General features: G+C 35.5%; 1 protein-coding gene across 1 annotated transcript in view; it reads left to right on the top strand.

The window, feature by feature from the left end:
* Positions 1–532: 532 nt before the first annotated feature.
* LOC118735879 (voltage-dependent calcium channel subunit alpha-2/delta-3) overlaps positions 533–22,037 on the top strand; it is a 27,765-nt gene continuing 6,260 nt past the window's right edge. Inside the window, exons 1-10 of the mRNA XM_036465887.1 lie at positions 533–675; positions 17,458–17,539; positions 17,618–17,984; positions 18,053–18,567; positions 18,630–18,989; positions 19,058–19,228; positions 20,176–20,253; positions 20,314–20,690; positions 20,755–20,906; positions 20,976–21,481. Of these exons, the coding sequence (XP_036321780.1) occupies positions 533–675; positions 17,458–17,539; positions 17,618–17,984; positions 18,053–18,567; positions 18,630–18,989; positions 19,058–19,228; positions 20,176–20,253; positions 20,314–20,690; positions 20,755–20,906; positions 20,976–21,481 (2,751 nt within the window). The remainder of the gene's footprint in view (positions 676–17,457; positions 17,540–17,617; positions 17,985–18,052; positions 18,568–18,629; positions 18,990–19,057; positions 19,229–20,175; positions 20,254–20,313; positions 20,691–20,754; positions 20,907–20,975; positions 21,482–22,037) is intronic.

The following is a 22,037-nucleotide window of genomic DNA, read 5'->3' as shown; positions in this document are numbered from 1 at the left end:
CAAAAAATCTGGGCATGTCAAAGTTTAAATGTAGCTGCTACTTGAATCGCTCGTTCGTATCGTCAAAACTTCCATTTTCGCGACTCCACCCAGTTTTGTGGTCACCGAAATATTATACAAAATAGGAATACGAATAGGAGAAAGAAGAAGCAGCAGTTGCAGTGGCAGTGGCAGCATCAGCAAGACAATTCGAATAGGCAGGCAATCACATTGCGTCTAGCCAAAACCCAAAGTGGCTAATGAGGCCATAAGTTCTATGTACATACAAACATAAATATTATTGCATCAGTGCGTGTCTCTGTGTATACCTATGTACGTGCCAGCTAAGCAGATAATAAGATTACATATAGACAAAAGTGATAATATACAAATAAAGAAAATCTTTACAGAAGCTAGTAAATACATATTCTTTACTCGTTAAGTATTTGTGTTCAGAAAGTGCATAAGAGTGGTGTCGTGTATTTGAACTTGTTTAGCAGCGCCGTCCGCGACGCCACGCAGCGCCCGCAATAGCTGGGAAAATGCTAGAAAAATGCCCAAGATGCTCATATGCGACAAGTTGATGACACATTTTACTGTCATTGTGACCGCATTCCTGCTACTCCATTGCATTGGTTTTTCACCGTTTACACCGCAAACGTTGCGCGGCGTTGCGGCCACTCCCGAGGATGAAGCGTAAGTTGGCCATGGAGATACATAGCCTTAGATATGTATCTACATGTGTAGGTTAGGGCGGGTCAATTTTTTTTTTTTTTTTTACTATGCGCGTATAGCATTTGAGGAATCTACGTGAAATTCTGAGCACATTTGCTGAAGAAACCAAGAGTCTAAAATAAATTTAGAGTTCGCCAAATTGCGAAAATAGGTTTCGATGGAAATGTGAAAATTTTCATTGTTGCGCCCTCTGCTGGATATGATTAGATTTTTAAGAAAAAGATGAGTGCAGAAATAGATTCCTTGTACCAAAACACCCGTTATAGCATGTTTTTATACAAAATTTAATCACTTTACGACACTACAGCAAAATGCTAAGAAACCTACTTTCGCAATTTGGCAAACTCCAAATTGATTTTAGACCCATAGTTTCTTCCGCAAATTTCTTTAGAATTACACTTGGAACCCTTCTGGGCATAGTCAAAAGAAAAAACTCCCTTACAAATTGACTCGCCCTAATATATGTATATATACATTTACACGGCATATAGGGCTTTAGGCTATGCAGTTGGGGCATATGTTTACATACATACAAGCAAAACATCATTCCTAGTCACAGTTCTCTAAAGATGCAGCTAGGATCCAGAAATATAGTAAAACCGGAGTCTTCCGCCTTTCGTAAACGTAAAATTTCGGTTAAAATATGTTACTTCAAAGAGTTAAATTTTAAATCAAATTTTTTTAAAAGTTTTTATTTTTTTTATTTTAATCCAAATCCCCTTTTTAGGCTTGCACAATATTATTTATAGAATAAGAAATCAAAACAATGGATATGTATGTAGATACTATGAATGTATGTATAGTCCTTTTCATAACTTGACGACACTCACATATTGACAAGATTTGACCATTTGTCTTAATATTTTTTTTAATTTTAATTATTTGTTTATAAAAATTTTGTATATTACTTAACAAAAACCATATAAATCAAAGTTTGGGTATTTGAGCAGGAATTTAAAAATAATCGACAAACTTTAGTAAAAATTTCGAACTTTTGATTTAGATTTTTTTTAAATATTTTGAGAATGCATATTCTCGACTTATTAAAAAAAAAAAACAATTTTTATATGACTGCCCGCACTAAACCATTTTTAGCTCTGTTATTTTTTACCCAATTTTAAGTTTATATTTGACTTTAGAAAGAAGAATATTTGTGCCATTTAAGGAAATAATAAGTTTTGTGAGTGTGTTTTGTAAATTTGTGGACAATTTTTGGAATAAGTCTGAAGTTAACACATATTTTTTTATTTTTCCCACTCGAAATAATTTTTCCTCCACGGCTATGGAAAGACTAAGTAAAGAAGGGGACTTGGCTGCACTTAGCTCGGAAGAAAAATGACTGCCTGCTTTATTGGACTCGACCAAAATCGGCTAGACTGATACACCGCCAAACAGAAGAAGATGAAGGCAAGATTGAAGTAGAGGTATGCACTGCGACCAAGGGATCTATTGTACCCTCCTAAGAAGAAGAAGGCAAAGATTGCACGAACAAGTCTCGATATGCATTTCGGCTAATAAAAAATTCGAAACGTAGTGACATTCCGTTGTAGTTTTTGTTGTGGCGAGTAGGGGTTTTTGGATCCATACGGTATCACAATGGCCTCTGATTGGGCCTAAGTGTGCTGGCGCCCTCTGGGCCTGACAGCCACTTCAACCTAACCTAACCTAACCTAACCTTTGTTGTGGCGACTATTGTTCCCATCCTAGTTCAGTTAAATGTGCACTCGTTGGTCATCAAGCTTCACTCAGGACCAATAGGCTAAGAAAAACGTTCTTCTTTGAACGACGTCCACCGTGAACCTTTAAAGCACTATGATGTGAAGGCATGGACTTGGATGAACACTTTAATGAGGAAGGTGGCACTATGCGACGTCTACTACAGCTGACATGTGAAGGAGCTAAATTCGATTTCGGATTTGTGACGACCTACATATAGCAATTTTGCGGCTGAAAAACAACCAAGCTGCAGTATCTGAAGGTCTGCCAGCTAAGTTATTTCAGAACGGAAGCGAGGAGTTACCGACTAGAATGTAAATGTGCTTTGCGCAATTTAAAAAAAAAAAAAGGGTGATCCAGTCACATGCGCCGACTACTGCGCGATCAGCATTCTTAATACAGCTTGCAAGGTCTTATCGGTCGTATTGTGTGAAAGGCTTAAGCCTCCCCCCCCTCCCCCCCTCCGGCAGCGAACTGATTTGTCGTTATCAGTGTGGGTTGAAACTTGCAAATCCATAATAGGCTAGGCATTTGAAAAATAAAAAGATTTAGGAACAACACATTTAAATCTGATTTTGGAGAAGATATCGAGCCCTAACCGCCAAAATAACGTAAGCGACAATTTTTTCAAAATTTTATTTTTGAAGCAGAAATGCATCTAGATGCTCTAGGAATATTTCAGCATCAAAAATCAAATTTTGAATAAAATGTCGCTTACGTTATTTTGGCGGTTAGGGCTCGATATCTAACGCTGCAGAACTGAACCGCTTTGGTACCATTTTCTAAGATACAGCGGATGAGTAAGGATATGTATTCACAGGAAGCAGGCCGTTGCGAATAATTGTAGAATCCCCTAAACAATTGGGAGAATGGACAATATTTACACTTAATAGTTTATAAGTATAATCTTTTGAGTACTGAGAGTGGAAAGCAGGAAACAAAAATTAACCAAAATTCTCATTAAATGATCGGCCCATAATTCATGCGAATTGAAGCCGTTATAGTTGCCCAATCTTCCCCATATTTTTGATATTTATGTTTGTCTAATAAAAGAGAGAGTACAAGGTAAATATCATCGAAATCGGGCGAAATTTAATGTTAATGAAAATTTCCTATTACTAAGATAAATTAATTTAGATGTCAAGTTTCAGCGAAATTGTTCCACGGTAACTATTCTTCTTTCCACCTGCCACCATATAGTCGAAACACTGTGCGGCGTTTTCTTAAAAATGTATTATCTTAATAACTGTCTGGACGCCAAATTTACACAACAATTCTCTATAGTTTTGTCGAATGTAAACGCAAGGTTAGTATCTTTATAACACGATTCGATACTCACGAGGTTTGTTTTTTTCTTTTATGAAAATCTACATTGTAAATATTCGCTAGAAATATTTCTTCACAAATCACTTCGCGCTCTCCCTGCCACTTACACGCGCACAATATGTATGTACATACATGTATGTACGTACATATCTACTATGTATTAATTGGCATGCTTTTATGCTAAGTAATTCGCTATTAATTGCACGTTTTCATTTCCACTGCATAGTGGTTTTCTTGCTAGCCTCTATAGCCTCCTTTTTCTACTTGTAAGTTGTCATTTCTTTTCAAGCAGGCTACTTATGTTTGTACAAATGTGAAATATGTGGGTGTGTATAATTATAAGAGCTTCTTTTTGTTTTTAATTTTCCAATTTCGCTAGAAATAGCCTGTATAGAAAAATAGTGTTGCCAGAAGTCGAATAATACTTGCGTGTCTTGATAAATACATATAGCAGAAGGAAAAGAAGATGGTTGATATCTATTTTATGTTGATGAGATGGAGGAAATGTAGGGGGCGACGTTGGGGACTCCTACAAGTCGCATGCTAAATATGCTGATTAGCAGCTAAGCGTTTGGTTTAAGCCGTTTACAATGTGGCCAATATTATTATGTGCAGAGACGATGATGATGATGATGACAGTAATGGGTTTGGCAGTATTGACGACGATTATGTTCAATACATACTATGTATTCTGTGGGGTGACAAATTGTATAATGAACTTTTATTCTTAACTTTAGGGTGGGTGGCATATTTTTTTTTAAATAAAGATTTTGAAATCGTCAAAACTTGTCAATATGTGAGTGTCGTAAAGTTATGCTAAGTACTATGCATACTTCAATTTTAAGGCAGGGACGTATAGAAAGTCACTTCAAAGAAGAAAGTCGGTATAGAATTATTCTTACATATACTATTTCTGTCTAATTCGACACTAAATATTCCTTTAAGAAAATTCTGCTCCTAGCAGTCTGTTGTTCAAATGCGTAGTTCCACTCTCTAATTTAATCAACCCTAGTAATATAATCGTCTACATATTTATTCAAATATATAGATGTATACAAACGCGTATGCAACTATGTGGCATTAAATGGTATTAAGGCGAATTTTATTACTCTGAGAGTCTCATTAAATTAACATAACGCTGTAAAGCTATGTACATATGTATGTATGTATGTATGCAACTATGCTTGTATCGATATACGTAAGCTGTAAAAATGGTACTAAGATTTTTATGGTGAATGTTTGCATTGCGCATTTGCATAGAAAATTGAAGTCTGTATATAAGTAACTATACAGGCAAGTGTAGGCATATATATATATTTTAGTTATGTGCTAATGAGCGGATTAATAGAACAAAAAGTAAATGTTTTACTTAGTGAGTTGACTGGCCAATTCAAAGGTAAAGTTGCTTCCTACACAAGAGCTGGATGTTTACTTCTTAAAGGTTAACAAAGCAGACACGTACATACATACATACATACATATATATGTATGTAGGTAAAAGTTTAAAGTGAACCAATTTGCATCAAAAAATCAGTTTCGAAAAACGGGATAATTTCACTCGATATGTACATACAACTGCGTGCAGATAATTAGAAACAATTTGTTGACAATTTATTTATTTTATTTACTAATTTTATGTATTCTTTTACGAAAATATAGTTCACACTGCAATAAAATAAAACTTATTAGGAATAAATGAATTTTCGAAACTTGTAAAGACAAGTTGTTTCTAATTATCTGCACGTAAGTGTACTAAATATATAATGAACGATATGAGTAGCGATAATTTTTATAATATAATAATTTTGGGTAGAAGATTACGGATCCCTTTACCGTTTTTTTTTTTGTTTTTACTCAAGTCATTTTCTACAGATAGAAATGTTACTCATACGCCATGTACGACTATGTACGAGTACGGCTATGTGCGATATGGCGTATGGGTAACATTATTTCCTGCTTTCATAAACAAATTATTGCACTTTTTCCTTTGACCATTCAAAAGGATGGAACAACAAACAATCTCGATCTTCATCGTTAGTAGCTTGATTTTTTGGCAAAAAACAGGCTATTAAAACATTTGTTATTTTTTTTTATTTTTTCCTTGTTAAAATATGTCAAAATTAGCACGTAAGTCGCATATATGCAAAAACCAACCAAACTTCCGAAATAAGCATTTCAAGCATTTGCTTAGATTGCCAGCCTTGTTGATAACACCGTGTGACAATCAATTTAACACACACAGGAAAGTAAACTACGAGCCAAAAATAGTAAAACTACGTTTTTAGATTTCCCCTCTGACATCAGGATTTTTCTTAGAAGACTTTGAAATTTTAACGATATGATTGATACAAAAAATTATTTAAAAAAGTTAGTGCAATGTAGCATAACAATATGGGTATTATATAAAGCTGAATGTACACGGTAGAGAAAAAACGCAAGACTTAGACAAAATCTCGCTAGGGACGTGTAAACACTCAATACAGCTCTACGAGAGACACACCACCCAGTCTACGTGAGAGTTTTTTAGCGAAAATTATTTTTGGTGCATAAGGAGGAATAGTCCTTTTAAAATTGTATCCTTGGATTTCATTGAAAATCTGCAATATGTATTTTTGGAAAAAATTTTTTCAAGGACTAATATACACACGACCACACCACATCCACGAATTTCGCCCTTGTAACTTTATTAGCTTAAAAACTAAAATAATTTAAAAGTACATTTTCAATACCTTTTCGACCTTTCCAACCAAAAAACTTAATTTTTTTAAATTCAACAGAATTTTTTTATTCATATGGTACCCATATTATTATTTTTCATTGCACTGAAATTTTCAAATAATTTTTTTAATGAAACATATTATTGAAATTTTGAAATTCTTTTAAAAAATCCTGACGTCAGAGAAAAAAACTAAAGACGCAGTTTCTATATCTGGCCCATAGTTTCGTGAGTACATATGTATATTAATTGTTTGTTGTGTTTTGAATTTTTTTTTAATTAACATAGTTTGCTTCTAGATTTTTTGCGGTCATAAATCTTATTTGCCCTCCCTCCACAACTCTCATGCCAATTAACCATGCTCTGATTTCAAAACAAATCACTTTTACCAGCAAAAAAATTTATGGACGAAAATAAAATTTGAAAACAAATTGCTTTCCAGCATCCTCAAGTGAACAGCAGCCCAGCCACAAAAAATTATCACTCTAAACGAATCAATGACCACAAAACAAGATTTAACGACACAAAAATCCATCAAAAGTACCCTCTTGCAGCACCTTTTTTTGCGTACATTCATTGCATGTTCCATAGATGTGCGTATATGTATGTATGTAGGTATGTGTACATGTATGTATGTATGAATTGGCATGTAAGCTCGTGACAAAATGTTTTCGTGTGCTTGTGCATGCAACTTTTGACACAGCAAAGGACCTCTAGCATCAATAAACTGGCTCAAAAAATCAATAACAACAAAAACGATCAAAATAGCAAAAACAAACCCCCCTTCAGCCGAAAGTGTTTTAAAATTTATATGACAAAATGTAGTATGTTTATGCATACATAGCGCTAGCTAAGAATGAAAAACTACTAAATCCATTTTTACAAATTTTTCAGCAGAAAAAATCTTCTTAAAGCCATTTTCTACAAGTAATTTGCTTAACTTTGAATACAACAATTTCTGTGTTTAAAGCAAAGCTAAATTCCATAAGGATCAGGATGATTCGATAGTAATTAAAAGTTTCTTATTATTTTGACCTTAGCGAAGTTTTTTTTTGATTTTCTTGGACTATTTAAGCAAATTTGCATTTTATGGAATACTATAACTGAGAAAATATAAAACCTATAACTTAGTCCTTTTTGGGGACGATGTATTTTTAATTTATCTTGCTACATCAAAATATGAGTTTTCACAAAAAGTGGACTTGCGAACTTTTCACTCTAAGCTTGCGAAATGTATCATACACTTACATATTATGTACATACACTAGTGATGTAGACGAGGAAAGCGAAATTCAACAAATTCAATATTCAAGAGCATACGTGCTGGACAAGCTTACTGAATTTCTAACGATTAATGTATTAGATTGAAAACGTTCGCATTTAGCGTGTATTTGTAATCTTCAAAAGGAGAGTTTTTAACCAAGGACCGAAAACCCTAATGGAAAAATTCCCTATGAAGGAAGTGTTCCACAACTAAGTGATACATTCAATGATTTTAATTTATGACTTTTATAAATAAAAGTCTTGGATAACTGTTATCTGAGACATCTGTTATATGCAGATTATTTAGATAAAAATCAAAAATAATTGTTATTTTGGATTCATAAAATAAAAGTCAGAAATAACGGTTATTTAAGGAGTAATTAAATAAAAGTCGAAAAATAATTGTTAAAGAGCGATTTTTTTAATAAACGTTGTAACTGTTGCGGTCCCTGTTTTTAATAGACATAATTGAAAATTGTCAAAAGAAATTACTTTGCTGAAATATTTCCTATATTGATTTTTTTCGATTGTCAACTTCGGCTAGAGTTCACAACCTTTCGTATACATAATCGTCCCCGATGCTATCATCAATATAATTATCGAAATCAGTGTCAATATGTTTATTAGAAACTTTATCGATATGGTTACCAATAAGTGATCGATATACATAATTATCGAGACAGTTAATCAATGTAATGATCATGATTTTTATCTTATTTTATTTATCGCAATATTTACTGAAGCCGTTATGGGTATTTATCGATACCCGTAGTACGCATTTACCAATATCTCAAACGGCATTTTCGTCGACGTAGTTTTCGATATACATATTATTTGATAACAATAATTTTATCATATATAATTATCGATACCCGTAGTACGCATTTACCAATATCTCAAACGGCATTTTCGTCGACGTAGTTTTCGATATACATATTATTTGATAACAATAATTTTATCGATATTATTACCAATATGTATTTATCGATCTACATACGTATGTAATACTTTTGCTATATTTTCGTTATCGTTATAGATTTTCACTTAAATATTTGTATTCCCCTTTGCTCGCAGGTTTTAATTTAGATTCATTGTCGTGTATTCGCATTCGATAGCAGGTATCGATAAGAGGATCATAGCTCGAGCAGCAAGAGAACTCTCTCACTTTTATGGAGAAACTGCAAACACACCTGGCGTCCAACTTATGTACATTAGGGTGGTCCAAAATAAGTAATATCGGAATTTTAATGCTCTCACACCACTAGGATTTCTTTATATCGAAAAAATATACCCCTTTTTTTAAATCAATAAATATTTAGAGGTCGCTCAAAGCGCTCAAAGTTTTCCATGTATCATATTTACATGGAAAAAAAAACAACTTTTCGTAGAAATGGTATAGAATTCTTGAATATCAATATTTTTTGATGATTTTTAATACCAAAGATTTTTTATTTATCTCCCCATTTCATTTTCTGGCATATTTCGGGGCTTTTGGAGGACCTATAAAATATAGTTCTATGAAAAAATGGTTAAATAAATAATTGGGTATTATTATTGGGAATCTGCTGAAGAGAAACAGAGTTTTCCGAACGAACTATATTGCTTTTCAACAATTCTGTATCATTTCTACGAAAAGTGGTTTTTTCCTCATATAAAATACATGGAAAACTTTGAGAGCTTTTTTATTCCAACACAAAAACAAAAAATAGGGGTATATTTTTTCCGTTATAGAACAATCCTAGGGGGTGAGAGCATAAAAATTCCGACTATACTTTTTCACATGTATTTTTGTACCACCCTAATGTACATACATATGTATGTATGTATGTATGCACATGACCAATTGTAAAACAAGTTGTATAATGGGTCGCTATGAAAGTTACAAATTCAAAGATACTTAAAACCTCGCTAACTACGAAACGGTCTAGGTAACAGACTACCTTAAAAACACCTTCACTTATGCCATTTTCAAGGGGCTAAAGTCCATACGAAATAGAAAATCATGTTCCTAGCTGTGCACTTAAACATAACGCTCTGACAAACTTCGTTCGTTCAAGCGTAAATAATCATTATTGATTGATTGCATTATTGAGGTGACTTGAAGCGAAGTGGTACGAACCTATAGTTTTGAAAAAAAGAAACTTTATTCATATGAAAAGGGCTACAGCAAAGTGCCTCTTGACATATATCAATTTATTTACTTGCATGTCTGCACATGAGTACATACATACATACTTTCATATGTGTGCATGAACTTTCTAGGTGTGGCGCAATATTGCTTAACTGCAAGTGCATTTACAACCATTTCCATTTGCACTTAAATGAATGAAAGAGGTGTAATCATCAATTGCAAAATATGGCAGCAGCCAACAGCCAACAGAATTCATTACGCAAAATCGCTCTCTCGACTCTTGGCTGACTTGGTGTTGGTAATAAAGCTAATTGAATTTACTTGTAGTAGGTACATGGCGTATGAGTAACTATTGCCACTACATAGGCTTCAATTGAATTTTAATTAAATGTGATCCACAAATGTATTGGAAAATGAATTATGATGCCACAATGTGTTATAATCGTATTCAATAATTTTTCAATAAGTATTCAGAAATAGTCCACTCTGGCCCACTACATTTTTTCCTATTCTATCTGAAACCGAGTTCTTGTGCGGCGATGATATTTAGGTACCTCTTTAAACTGCAAAAATAAATCACATCAATATTGATAGATTTTCGCTTTCTAGGAATCTTTATCGCGCAAAATAACTTTATATGAAAAATTTTAATAAATATCACATTAAATACGTTAATATTACTTTGACCAAGAAATTTCTTCTTAGTACTGAAACTCAACGTCAAGGCGTCAAGGTATTTTTTATCGCAATTTCACCATTAGTATATTCAATATATTTGCACTAGTCAAGATGAGGAAGTCAAACCATTTAATTGCAAATAAATCTTAAAGTGTCAAAAAAAGTAAAACTTTTATTTGAGAAACATTTAACAGTGACACTAAAAATAGCGCACTATGACAACATCTACCTACATAAATGCTTGAAAACAAATTCATTGACTTACATAGCGAGCATACATCCACTTATACATAGATTAGGAAGGCTTTGTTTGTTTATTTGCTTGGCATGCATTGGGATATCTTATAAAAAGTGCGAAATATATTCCTCTATGAACTGGAGGATTTTATTTATTTTTCCTGGTTCCTTTAAAAATATAACTCTTTCTTTTTATGATAAACAATCTTCGAAAAATATGAAAGCTAGTTTTGTTAATAATCGGGACATTTATCAGGTAGAGCCAACCCAAGACGTATACTTATTTTCAACGTAGGACGTATGGTATTGAAAATGGGCGAAATCGGACCACAACCACGCCTACATCGCATATAACGGTAATTTAAGGGAAATACAAAATCTTTGATAAATCAGTAAATACTGACGATAATTTATTCAAAATAAAAAATTAACTCGATTTTTGGACAATTCTATAAAAGGATATATATATATATATATAGTGGCATCCATTGAACATTTTTGCTATAGACCAGTGATACTAGAGGCATTTAGGATATACTAAAATTGAATACTTAAGTGCGGGTGCTAAATACTAAAGTACTAAGGTATTTAGTAGGATTCCAAGTATTAAACGGTTCAGAAAAAGAGAATAATCGGCCATTTTTTCAATGTGGCAGACTGGTCCAATCCCTGGTCCGGGTAACATCTAAATTAGAAAAAAAATTCTAACAGCGGCCGCCCTTCAATGGAAAATGCTCTCATAAAATTCATTTTTGTGTAACAACATCTACCGGCACATTGAAACAGAAGCCAGAAGCTCAGCCAAACACTTAGCAAAAGGCTAAGCGCCAAAATGTTATTGTTATGGCTGCAGTAGCCAATAAAAAATAGTGACTACCAGTGTTGCCGCGAATCATTTTTAGTGGTAGCCAAAATCCTTTAAAAAAAAGGGATAAAAGGGCTAAAAAATGGTAGCTAAAATTTTTTACTTACATATACATATAAAAGTATACACGCAAACATTTTCAATAAGTAATGGTATAGAAAAACAATGAACACTGGAAAAAAGCTAATATTTTATCCAACCAAAAACATTTTTGTATAATGCTGGTAAAATATTTATTTCTTTACAAATGAGGTCGATGAAAGATCGAAATGATTAGAGCTGAAATTTCATAATTTTTCTACCATTTTGTTAAACATTGTTTTTTTTTTTTTTTTTAATTCACAACTGCAATATCGTGAACTTAATATTCCGCAAACATGGCTTTGACTCATATACATAGTGCAAGAAATTTCCAAATAGTTTTTGAAGTCGCACCAGCAGCTGGTACAATCACACCACAAGAACATACACGGTCAATCGAATTGATGGGCCATTTAACAAATTAATTAATTAATTAATTAAAAACATTGGTGTGAAAGACGCTTGGCGTCGCACACAGCAAACCTTGGCTTAAAAATTAAAAAAAAAAAAATTACATCCATATAAAACGTCTGTTGGGATCATAGCTACTAAAACATTTGATGAAAAATTAACACGAAATTTTTTTAATAGCCCTATGCAATTCGACCAGCACTAATTTTACGAACTCAAGTGCATATTTATAACAAAATTAGTGAGAGTGCTGAACGCAGAGTAGACTCGATCGAAGAATAGCATGGTAACAAGCAAACAGGTGATTGTTTCGACGACGCTGACTAGTTTTATTCATAAAATCTCCATTTTTGGAGGTATTTTCAAATCGGTCCAGCTCGCTTAAATCTTAATATTTTTCCGAAATATTTTGGTGGACGTCTTAAAATGTTAATACATTTTGTCATCTCGGCGGAAAAGCCGCAACTTTTTTTGATGATGCAGCCTAATGTACATACATACATATATGCATGCATAAATACATACATATATAGCAGTAAAAATATTTACATACATACATACATACATACATGTTTATTGAAATTACTTGTTTGTGAAAAACAATACTAAGCAGAAGCGAATCGCGATAAATTCTTGGAATGAAAACTAAAAATGTCAAAATAATGTTGCGCATACGCCATGCAGTGCGGCCATACACCCGACACTCTTAAAGAGCATTGATTGTGAGCTGCAGAGAGCAAGGAGCACAAAGTAGCGAATCTAGTCAAAAAGCGGAAAGCGCGATAAAAGAGCATATAAATGTCATAGAGCATGCAAAAATGAGCGAATCACAGCACACTTGTTGATTTCCAATATGTCGCGCTCAAGCACTTCGTGCAATTTCTCAACATCTCCATCTTCAACGCAATTTCTTTCGCTCCTCCGCTTCTGCGTCTATTTTATCTCTTGCTCTCCTTCTTTTTCTCTAAACAAACAAATTCTAATTTTCGCTCACTTCAGAAACATTTGCATCAAATTTTTATACGCCCTTTTTTTATCGCCGTTTTTGTTATCAGCAATTTTTTGTTTGTAAACAAATATCAGCTGTTGGTTGTGAGCAGGCGGCTGTCATTCAGTGCCTAGCTAATTCCGCTTCCCCACCAAAAAGCCTGCTGAACTACCACCAAGGTCCGGCAGGCCCACATGACGACGACAGAGCGAAATTTCCTAAGACACATACATACATATTTGTTCTTAATTATTATTGTTGTTTTTTTTTTTTTTTGTACATTTTCTTTTATTGCATTCACGATTTCATACGCATGCAGATGCATAGATATACATACATATACTATTTATGTATGTATATACATACATATGTACATTCATATGTATGTATGCATTTGCATTTGTATTTTCAGTTACTGTTTGCTTATGACATGCCAGCGCACACCGCAGGCTGCTATTTTCGTTTGCCACATTACCGACTACTTGCTGATTTGCTGGCTTGCTGGCTTGCTGGCTTACTGCCTACTTGGCGTGCGTTTGTTTGCCCGCGGCTTTTGTGGCAGACGTGTCTACATGTACGCCTCCTTTGTGCGTGGGTGTTGTTGCATGCACACCAAAGAACAAACGGCTTTCTGAAATATATATGTACATATATGTATATACAGACATGACTTCATATATGTACATATGTACATTTGTATACACCCATGAGGCACATAGGTTTTAGTGTTGGACCACATATGAACGCTGGGCACCTCTTTCCTTCGCTAAGCGGCAATTGTGTTGTCAACACTGTTTGAAGTCGTCACATCGCATAGCGGGAATAATGACGTTGTCAAATGACGGTGCCGCTTATTTAATTAATAGATTTTTGACACTAACTGCTGTGCTTATGAAATTTAATTTGATAGGGAATTTCATGAGGCGATTTTTCAGGCAACTTTTAGTTGAAAGCAACAATCGGCTGGTGTAAGCGGCCTTTCAACTAATCGCTTTCAATGAAGTTGGTCGGCTGCCTAATTTCGTTCAACTTTTGATTCAACTAATCGCTTGTGAAAGTCGAATCATCTAAATTCCCTATCATCAACTAGGGATGTCGGAAAAACATCGATGCATCGAAAATATCGATGTTTTGCTTCGATGCATTGAAAATTTTCCACTCGATGTATAAATAGTCGATGTATCGATGTTTTTTGAAAACTGACATCTACGGTACATTGAACCGTCATTTCAGTTTTTCAATTGTTCAAAAAAAAAAAGAAATGACTTTGGCCAAAAAACTTAAATGGCTGCGAGAAGTTTCGCTAGAAACAAAATTAGCTCAGTTGCAGTAATTTATTTCAAATTTTCTACAATTTTGCTAATAACATATTTTGTTGTGAGACATTATCTGAAAAATCCTATGCAAATCGATGCATCGAATCAAAGAAAAACATCGATGTATTTTTGCCACTGACATCCCTATCATCAACACTGTGGCATTGTTAGTAAAGTTGAGGCAAGGCATTTTACTTAACAGCGAAACTTTTGTATTTTTCGTAAAATATCGATAAAGAAATCAAAAATACATACTACTTAATATCGATAGTTATAGCAAAAATTATAGCGACTTACATCAACATCGATAGTTATAATTTGTCAACGTTATCACTGTTATCGATATGTATAGGTAAATGTATCGATAATTTTATACAGAATTATTGAAATAACATTTGAGAACGTGCAGATGAATATTTATCTGAAAAAATATATATTTACATATGTATACATTTATGGGTAAGAGTACCGATAAATTATCGCAAAATCAGTATCCCTATCAATTACTAAATCAGTAAAGATATCGATAAATCTATGAATAATAGAGTGCAACACTCAAAAAGTGATGGGAATGAGACCAATTGCATTCATTAAAAGAGGTCAAAATATGAATAAATACCAACGTAAAAGTTGGTTACCATTTCCTTTTTACATCGATTTAAAGTCGTGAAATTAGAGTTCAAAAACAAACAAGTACAATAATTTTTTTTTTTGGTTTTTCTCATAAATTTCATACCTACATACATACATATATGTGTGTGTATACATTAGACCACGTCAAAATAAAAATAAAAAAAACGCGCAATGCGACCGGCATAAGACTCATATTTTAGCATTTGGTATAGTAAATTACCATTTATTATTCAATTTAGATGAATAGGGCCTTATTGTATTTGTGAAAGATCATGCTCTGACGTGCCAGAATCCAAAAGTTAACAGGTTCTTTCAGATTGATATTTTTTTTAACTTTGAATATTTTTTTTCTTTGTTTTAACTTCGCAAAATTGTCGATGAATCACTGATTAACTCCTAAACTACTAATCCGGTTGGAAAATATCTTTTACGTAAAAGATAGTAAATTTAATAAGCTACACTGTTGTAGAAAGAAATTTTCACGCAAAAGTAAAGCGCAAAATTGAATTTGCAATTTAAATTATTACCACAAAAATTCTGAATAAGTTGTTAAGTTACTTAATTACATCCTTCATTTTATCAACATTGTAAGCAAGAAATAAGTATTTATGTATATGTATATATTGCATTAATAAAACCAAGGTATAACTTTACATCTTGTGTTTTTTTTTTTTTTTTTAATAGTACATGCAATTTTTTTGTTAGACATTGCACCAAACTCACAAAATGAAAAGTAATATTATATCACAAAACACTTTACTTCACACGTCATAAAAAATACTTGAACCTATATTTGCATGTAAAATAAATTACCGTTAAATGCCTGTAATTTAACGTTATTTGACAAGTTGATCCCAAAACTGACACTGGGCTCTTTTTCGAGGTTAATTGAGATAAGCTTCACTTTTCTGTAGGGGTATATGCTTCGGTCTTCCAGGCTGCGGTAATTGCAATACTCAAAGCCATGGACTACGTGGTGGAACATAGGCGGAGGGAAAGGAGGTTACGTGACTGCAGTGACAAACAAGCTGCACTTAAGGCATTGACCAGCAATGCAAGTCTCGACTAAAATATGATGGTGAACATAACGAGGTTGTTTTACTCTGGGTACCAGGTCACTCTGGAGTATCTGGTTATGAGACATTTGATCATTTGGCCAGAGTTGGCTCAGACCAGACATTCCTCGGTCCACAACCAGTTTTAGCACTCCGGACCTTCGACCATCGAAGCCACCATCAGAAAGTGGGTGGATACTTCGCTCACAAATGACTGAGAGGCATCGAGGGGATGCAGGTGGGCAAAACTCATGTTGCCTTCAATCTACCAAGATCTATCTAATTTTTTGCTCTGACTGAGCAGACGACACTACAGACAACTTGCTAACACAAATAAACTATTTTACATATACTCCACATGCAAAGTCATGAGTGAGCCGAATATTTTATGAGTTTATGGGGAAGATAATGTAAATAACGCTAGCGCTCGCAGTGCTCTTAAAAAATATAACTCTTCCGAGCGAGAGAGCATTTTGATGTATTTACGAGCTCTATTTTTTAAAACCTACATTTTTTTTTATAAATAGAACCCAAGAAAATATTTTACTTTTATTTTGGCTACTCTGAGTTTAGTTTTTGTATTCACCCGCGATGCAAATTTACATTGTTAGATCTAATTTTCAAATTTAATTTTCTTACAAGCTTTGGGAATATTTAGAAATGTATCAGCAGGGGGTCCACCGAAACCAGTAAATTTTTGAAAGGGGTCTACGAGAAAAAAAGTTTGGGAACCTCTGTTCTATACCGACAAAAATATACCCCTAATTTTTACCTTCCTTTAATTAGCTCGGGATGTAACTATGTAATATTGATGCGCCTAAAAGATGCAGCGATTTCTATTCTCAAGTTACAATTGAATTGAATTGATTGGCAATTATAATAGGGAGGTTTTAGTTTTTTAAACTATAATTTTATTTATTTTGAAATCAAAAAATATTTAGAGGTCGCTCAAAGCGCTCAAAGTTTTGCATGTGTTTCATATGGGGAAAAAAACATTTTTCGTAGAAATGGTATAGAATTCTTGAAAATCAATATTTTTCGATCGGAAAACCCCATTTCTCTTCAGAAGATTCCCAATAATAATGCCCAATTGTAAGTGTAAGACGCTTAGTTTTTGATTTGATCATTACATTTATTAGTGAACTTGACTTTTAAACCCAGATATACATATGTATGTATGTATGTCTTACTTCAGTTTCAAGATATCAAGTTAAGGTTAAATTAGCTAGCCCCCAATAACAATTGTGACCATGTTATAATTACTATTACTTTTCATAAATGTTCTTTAACATACTACTTAACTCATTTAACACAAACCTTTTTCTAGCGTCGGAAAATGGGCAATGCAGTTTGGTGATGAGTTGTGGGAATTAGCGCAGCGTATGACCAAATCTCAGGAGATTAAGGCTGTAAGTACGAAACAACACTGAGTAACAAAAGCAGACTTCAATTGCCTCTTTGTCATTTCGAAAAATTTTTTCCCACAGAAATACAAGGAATACAATGCCCGCGTCGAGTTAAAAAATGGCACCGAACTCATTAAGTCCATCACAGCGAACGTGGGGCGTATGTTGTCACGTAAAATGGACGCTGTACGTTGTATTCAACAGAAAGCCGAAGCGGTCAACGAAGAATTCGAATTTAATTACACAGCAGCGGAGCAGACCTTTCAATACTACTCCAGCAAGTTTTCGATGTTTGAAGGCAAGCGAGCAGAAGATTTGGTAGAAAGTATGGAAATGTACGATCGGTGGTACTTGAATTTCACACTGAATCCAGATACGCACTTTTATAATATATCTGTGGATACAGAGCATAGTTCCGTCCATGTACCCTCGAATATATTTGATGGCAGTAAGTTGCATTTGGAGCTTAAGCTTTCAATTGAAGAACTCATTTTTCATTTTCCACTCTACCTGCAGGCCGCGATGTGCTCAAAACAATTATGTGGTCTGAAACGCTGGATGAGGTCTTCAGGCAAAACTATCAATCGGATCCAGCGTTGTCGTGGCAATATTTCGGCTCCGATACTGGCATATTGCGGCACTACCCCGGCCTACAATGGCAGAAGATTGGCAATCGTGAAAATGCCGACACCTATGATTGCCGCAAACGTTCGTGGTATATTGAAACTGCCACCTGCTCCAAGGATATTGTCATACTATTGGACAATTCTGGCTCGATGACCGGTTTCCGCAATCATGTTGCCAAATTTACGATACGCAGCATTTTGGATACTTTCTCGAATAATGATTTTTTTACGATTTTCAACTACTCAGCAACCGTCGATGACATAATTCCGTGCTTCAAAGATGCCCTGGTACAAGCGACGCCAGAGAATATCAACGTATTTAATGATGCTATTGAGGACATAGAACCGGAGGGTTATGCGAATCTATCACTGGCGTATGAGAAAGCTTTTCAACTGTTGAAAAAGGTAAGCGCGATGAAGTCGTGTGCAAGCAAAAATAATTTCTAATTTAACTCTGACAAACGTAGTACTACATTCAACGCCGCTGCAACGAAACCTCCACCTGCAATCAAGCCATCATGGTCGTCACCGATGGCGTTGCTGGCAATACCACCGAAATTTTTGAAAAATACAACTGGGGCGATGGCGAGAATGGCACAATGAATATGAATATACGCATCTTCACCTATCTGCTGGGGAAGGAGGTGACCAAAGTGCGTGAGATACAATGGATGGCATGCCTGAATCGCGGCTACTATTCGCATGTACAAACACTGGATGAGGTGCACGAGGAGGTGCTGAAGTATGTAGATGTGATAGCTACGCCGCTGGTGCTGCAAAATGAGGAACACCCACCGACATGGACGCACTCGTTTACGGATCGAACGGTAGGAGGGCTTTAGAAAGCGCATGCAAGTTGATCTCTAATTTGTTGATCTCTGATTTTTAATTGCAGTACGAACCGCGCGAAAACGATACTGGCACACGTCTTATGATCGCTGTGGGCGTGCCGGCCTTTGATCGTTCTTATCGTGAAGAAAACTCCACGAGGCGCGCACGTTTGCTGGGAGTAGCAGGCACGGATGTGCCGGTGGAGGATATCGACAAATTGACGCTGCCTTATAAGGTAATAGGAAACCTGAAATATCTTTTTCAAAGTCTTTTCTTAAGCCCAATAAGCTCTCAATACTTAAAAACCCCAAGAAACGCAAGTAAGTAGCACTGCTGATAAATGTCGGTAGAGAAGTATAAACTGATACTGAGTAAATATAACAGTGGTGCTTGCTCAGAATGAGGCGCCCTGGACAGATCTTTTAAAAAATATTTGCTCCAAAGTCGAATTTGATCTTACTATTGATATCCGTTATAGGATCATAAAAAGCTCCATACTCTACGATCTGCCTATTCTGACCGTGCTTTGGGTAGCCCACCCTGATAGTCCTACATAGTTCAGAACTTTCTCCGTTTCGACATCAAATTCTGGGATGCTTTCTCTACTCTGTTTTGGAACTTTGGAACTTGTCGCTATCATGGCTGTGCTGTGAAAAACCACCATCTAGGACTGTACTTTATATCTAACTTTGACAATTCGCGGATATCAGAATTGGCCTTCTCTTGATAGCCTGCCCATAAAATTCCATCTACTTATGGTTTAACATTCCTAACGCTTCACTGAACTCCGAGCCCTATAACTAGTACTTCACACACAAGATTGTGAATATTGAAGCTATTCATCTGAGCCATTGTTGGGTATCGTAATCTTTTTAACGATTATCCCATCAGACCCCAGCCCGAGGCAAGGAACAAAACAAAAACATGTCAATGCTAAAATCCTTATATCCGAATAACTCGCTAAACCTTGGACAAGTTTTAAAGTTCCTTTTCTTTAGCGGATACTTTTAGACAGACCCCGCGTCTTAGTTGAAATGAAGCTTGTACTGAAAGTTAGATATATCCCTGCTAAATACAAGGATTATCCGTTATTATACGGGATTTTCTTAGAAAAAGTGTTCGAGTTATTGTTCTGGCAAGGGACCGACGCTATTAACGCGGTAATTATTCTGTTCATTACAGTTGGGCGTAAATGGTTATTCATTTGTGGTCTCCAACAATGGTTACATGCTACTCCATCCCGACTTACGTCCGATTTCGGTAAGTTAAATCCTCGTCTTCCGATAAAGAAAGCCTCACTTATTAACCAATATTCTCTAGAAAACCGGCAAGTTCAATCCAAATTACAACAGCATAGATTTCACCGAAGTGGAACATCTGTACGAAGACTTAGAGCCACGTCAGGCGGGCGAGTCTATACTTCTACTGCGTAACGCTATGGTGCAATACCAATCCGGTGAATTTAAGGACATAAGCGTCAAGTTTCATTATGACAATATGCGTCGAGTGTCTGAAGAGAAGCAGGATTACTTCTTTGCACCGCTGCCGAACACACCATTTTCGCTGGGCATCGTACTGCCGAGTGAGTATGGTAAGACATGGATTAAGGTAGGCGAGGAAGTGTTGAAGAACAAGCATATGAAAGTTAATATTTCGGACTACTTTGCGGGGGACAACTGGAAGGTGCATCCTAGTTGGTAAGTTGAGTTAAAAAAAAATGTATTCATATGTAAGTTGTAAGGTAAAACTTTCTCTGTTTAGGGTTTTTTGCAAGTATCACTACCTGGAGGGGCACGAGTTCAAAACACCGGAAGAGGAATTGCGTCACTTTCTTGCCAAAATGATGCAAGACGATTGGAAATGGTCCGAGCAGTACGAGGAGGACGAATCTGATCGGGATGACAATGAAGAAAGTGAGTGGACAGATAAATGAAATAACTCTTAACTACAAAGTATTTCTTCGCACACTTCGCATATTTCAGTAAATTGTGGTCGAATAACACTCAACGAAGATGCCTACTATTGCAACAAAGAACTCGTGCATCTGCTCATCTTCGATGCGAAAGTTACAAACTCCAGTTACGGCCAGTGGAAATTCGCCAACGAGGAAGAACGCAATTTGATTCAAAGTTTTGGTGCTACTTTACGCTTCGTCGCCACTATGAGTGGCTTAACGCGTTGGCAGTTCATCTACGGCGAAGTGGAAGTGGAAAATGATCGCGAGTTTGGCGACTATCATACCACGGCGATTGATGAGACCTGGTACAAAAGCGCCATTTTGCAGCATCATCAGGAACGCACCGAGAGCTTTGTTTATATGGTCAAACATGCCAGCGATCCGGTGGAGGATAGTGAACTGATGATAACTGCTTCACATGCGATATTCCCACGTGATGGTGGTAAGGAGGCACCCGCTTGTGTAGTCGGTTTTCAATTTTCACATGCGCGAATGGTGGATCGATTCTTCAATATCACCTCGGTGGATAACGTAAGTGGTTTGCAAATATTTTTGAATACATATTTTTATACCCGAGCGCACTTGTGCACAAGGGTATATTAATTTTGTTCACATAACGGTTGTTTGTAACAGCCAAAACGAATCGAGGTAGATATAGACAAATGTATACATAAAGGCTCAGAATGAATAGAGAAATCGATTAAGCCCTGTCTGTCTGTCCGTCCGTCTGTCCGTCCGTCCGTCCGCCCGTCCGTCCGCCCGTCCGCCCGTCCGCCCGTCCGTCCGTGTGCACGACAACTCGAGCAAAAATTGAAATATCTCAACGAAATTTGGTATGTAGGTTTCCGTTAATCCAAGGTAGGTTGGTATTGAAAATGGGCGAAATCGGACTGTAACCACGCCCATTTCCCATATAACGGTAATTTCCAGAAATACGAAAACTTCGATATTTTAGTAACTACTGAAGATAATTCACTCAAAATTGACATTTAAAATAATTTTCAGACGAAAAATAAGAATATTATAAAATTTTGGAAAATGGGCGTAGCCACGCCCACTTATGGTCACATGTGTACATCTTGGTAAC

This window comes from Rhagoletis pomonella, unplaced genomic scaffold (assembly GCF_013731165.1).
Source record: "Rhagoletis pomonella isolate Grant_MI unplaced genomic scaffold, Rhpom_1.0 Rhpom_scaffold_00003, whole genome shotgun sequence".
In the NCBI taxonomy this organism is placed as follows: domain Eukaryota; kingdom Metazoa; phylum Arthropoda; class Insecta; order Diptera; family Tephritidae; genus Rhagoletis; species Rhagoletis pomonella.
The sequence above is the reverse complement of the archived record's forward strand: the minus strand, read 5'-3'. Positions and strand labels throughout refer to the sequence as shown.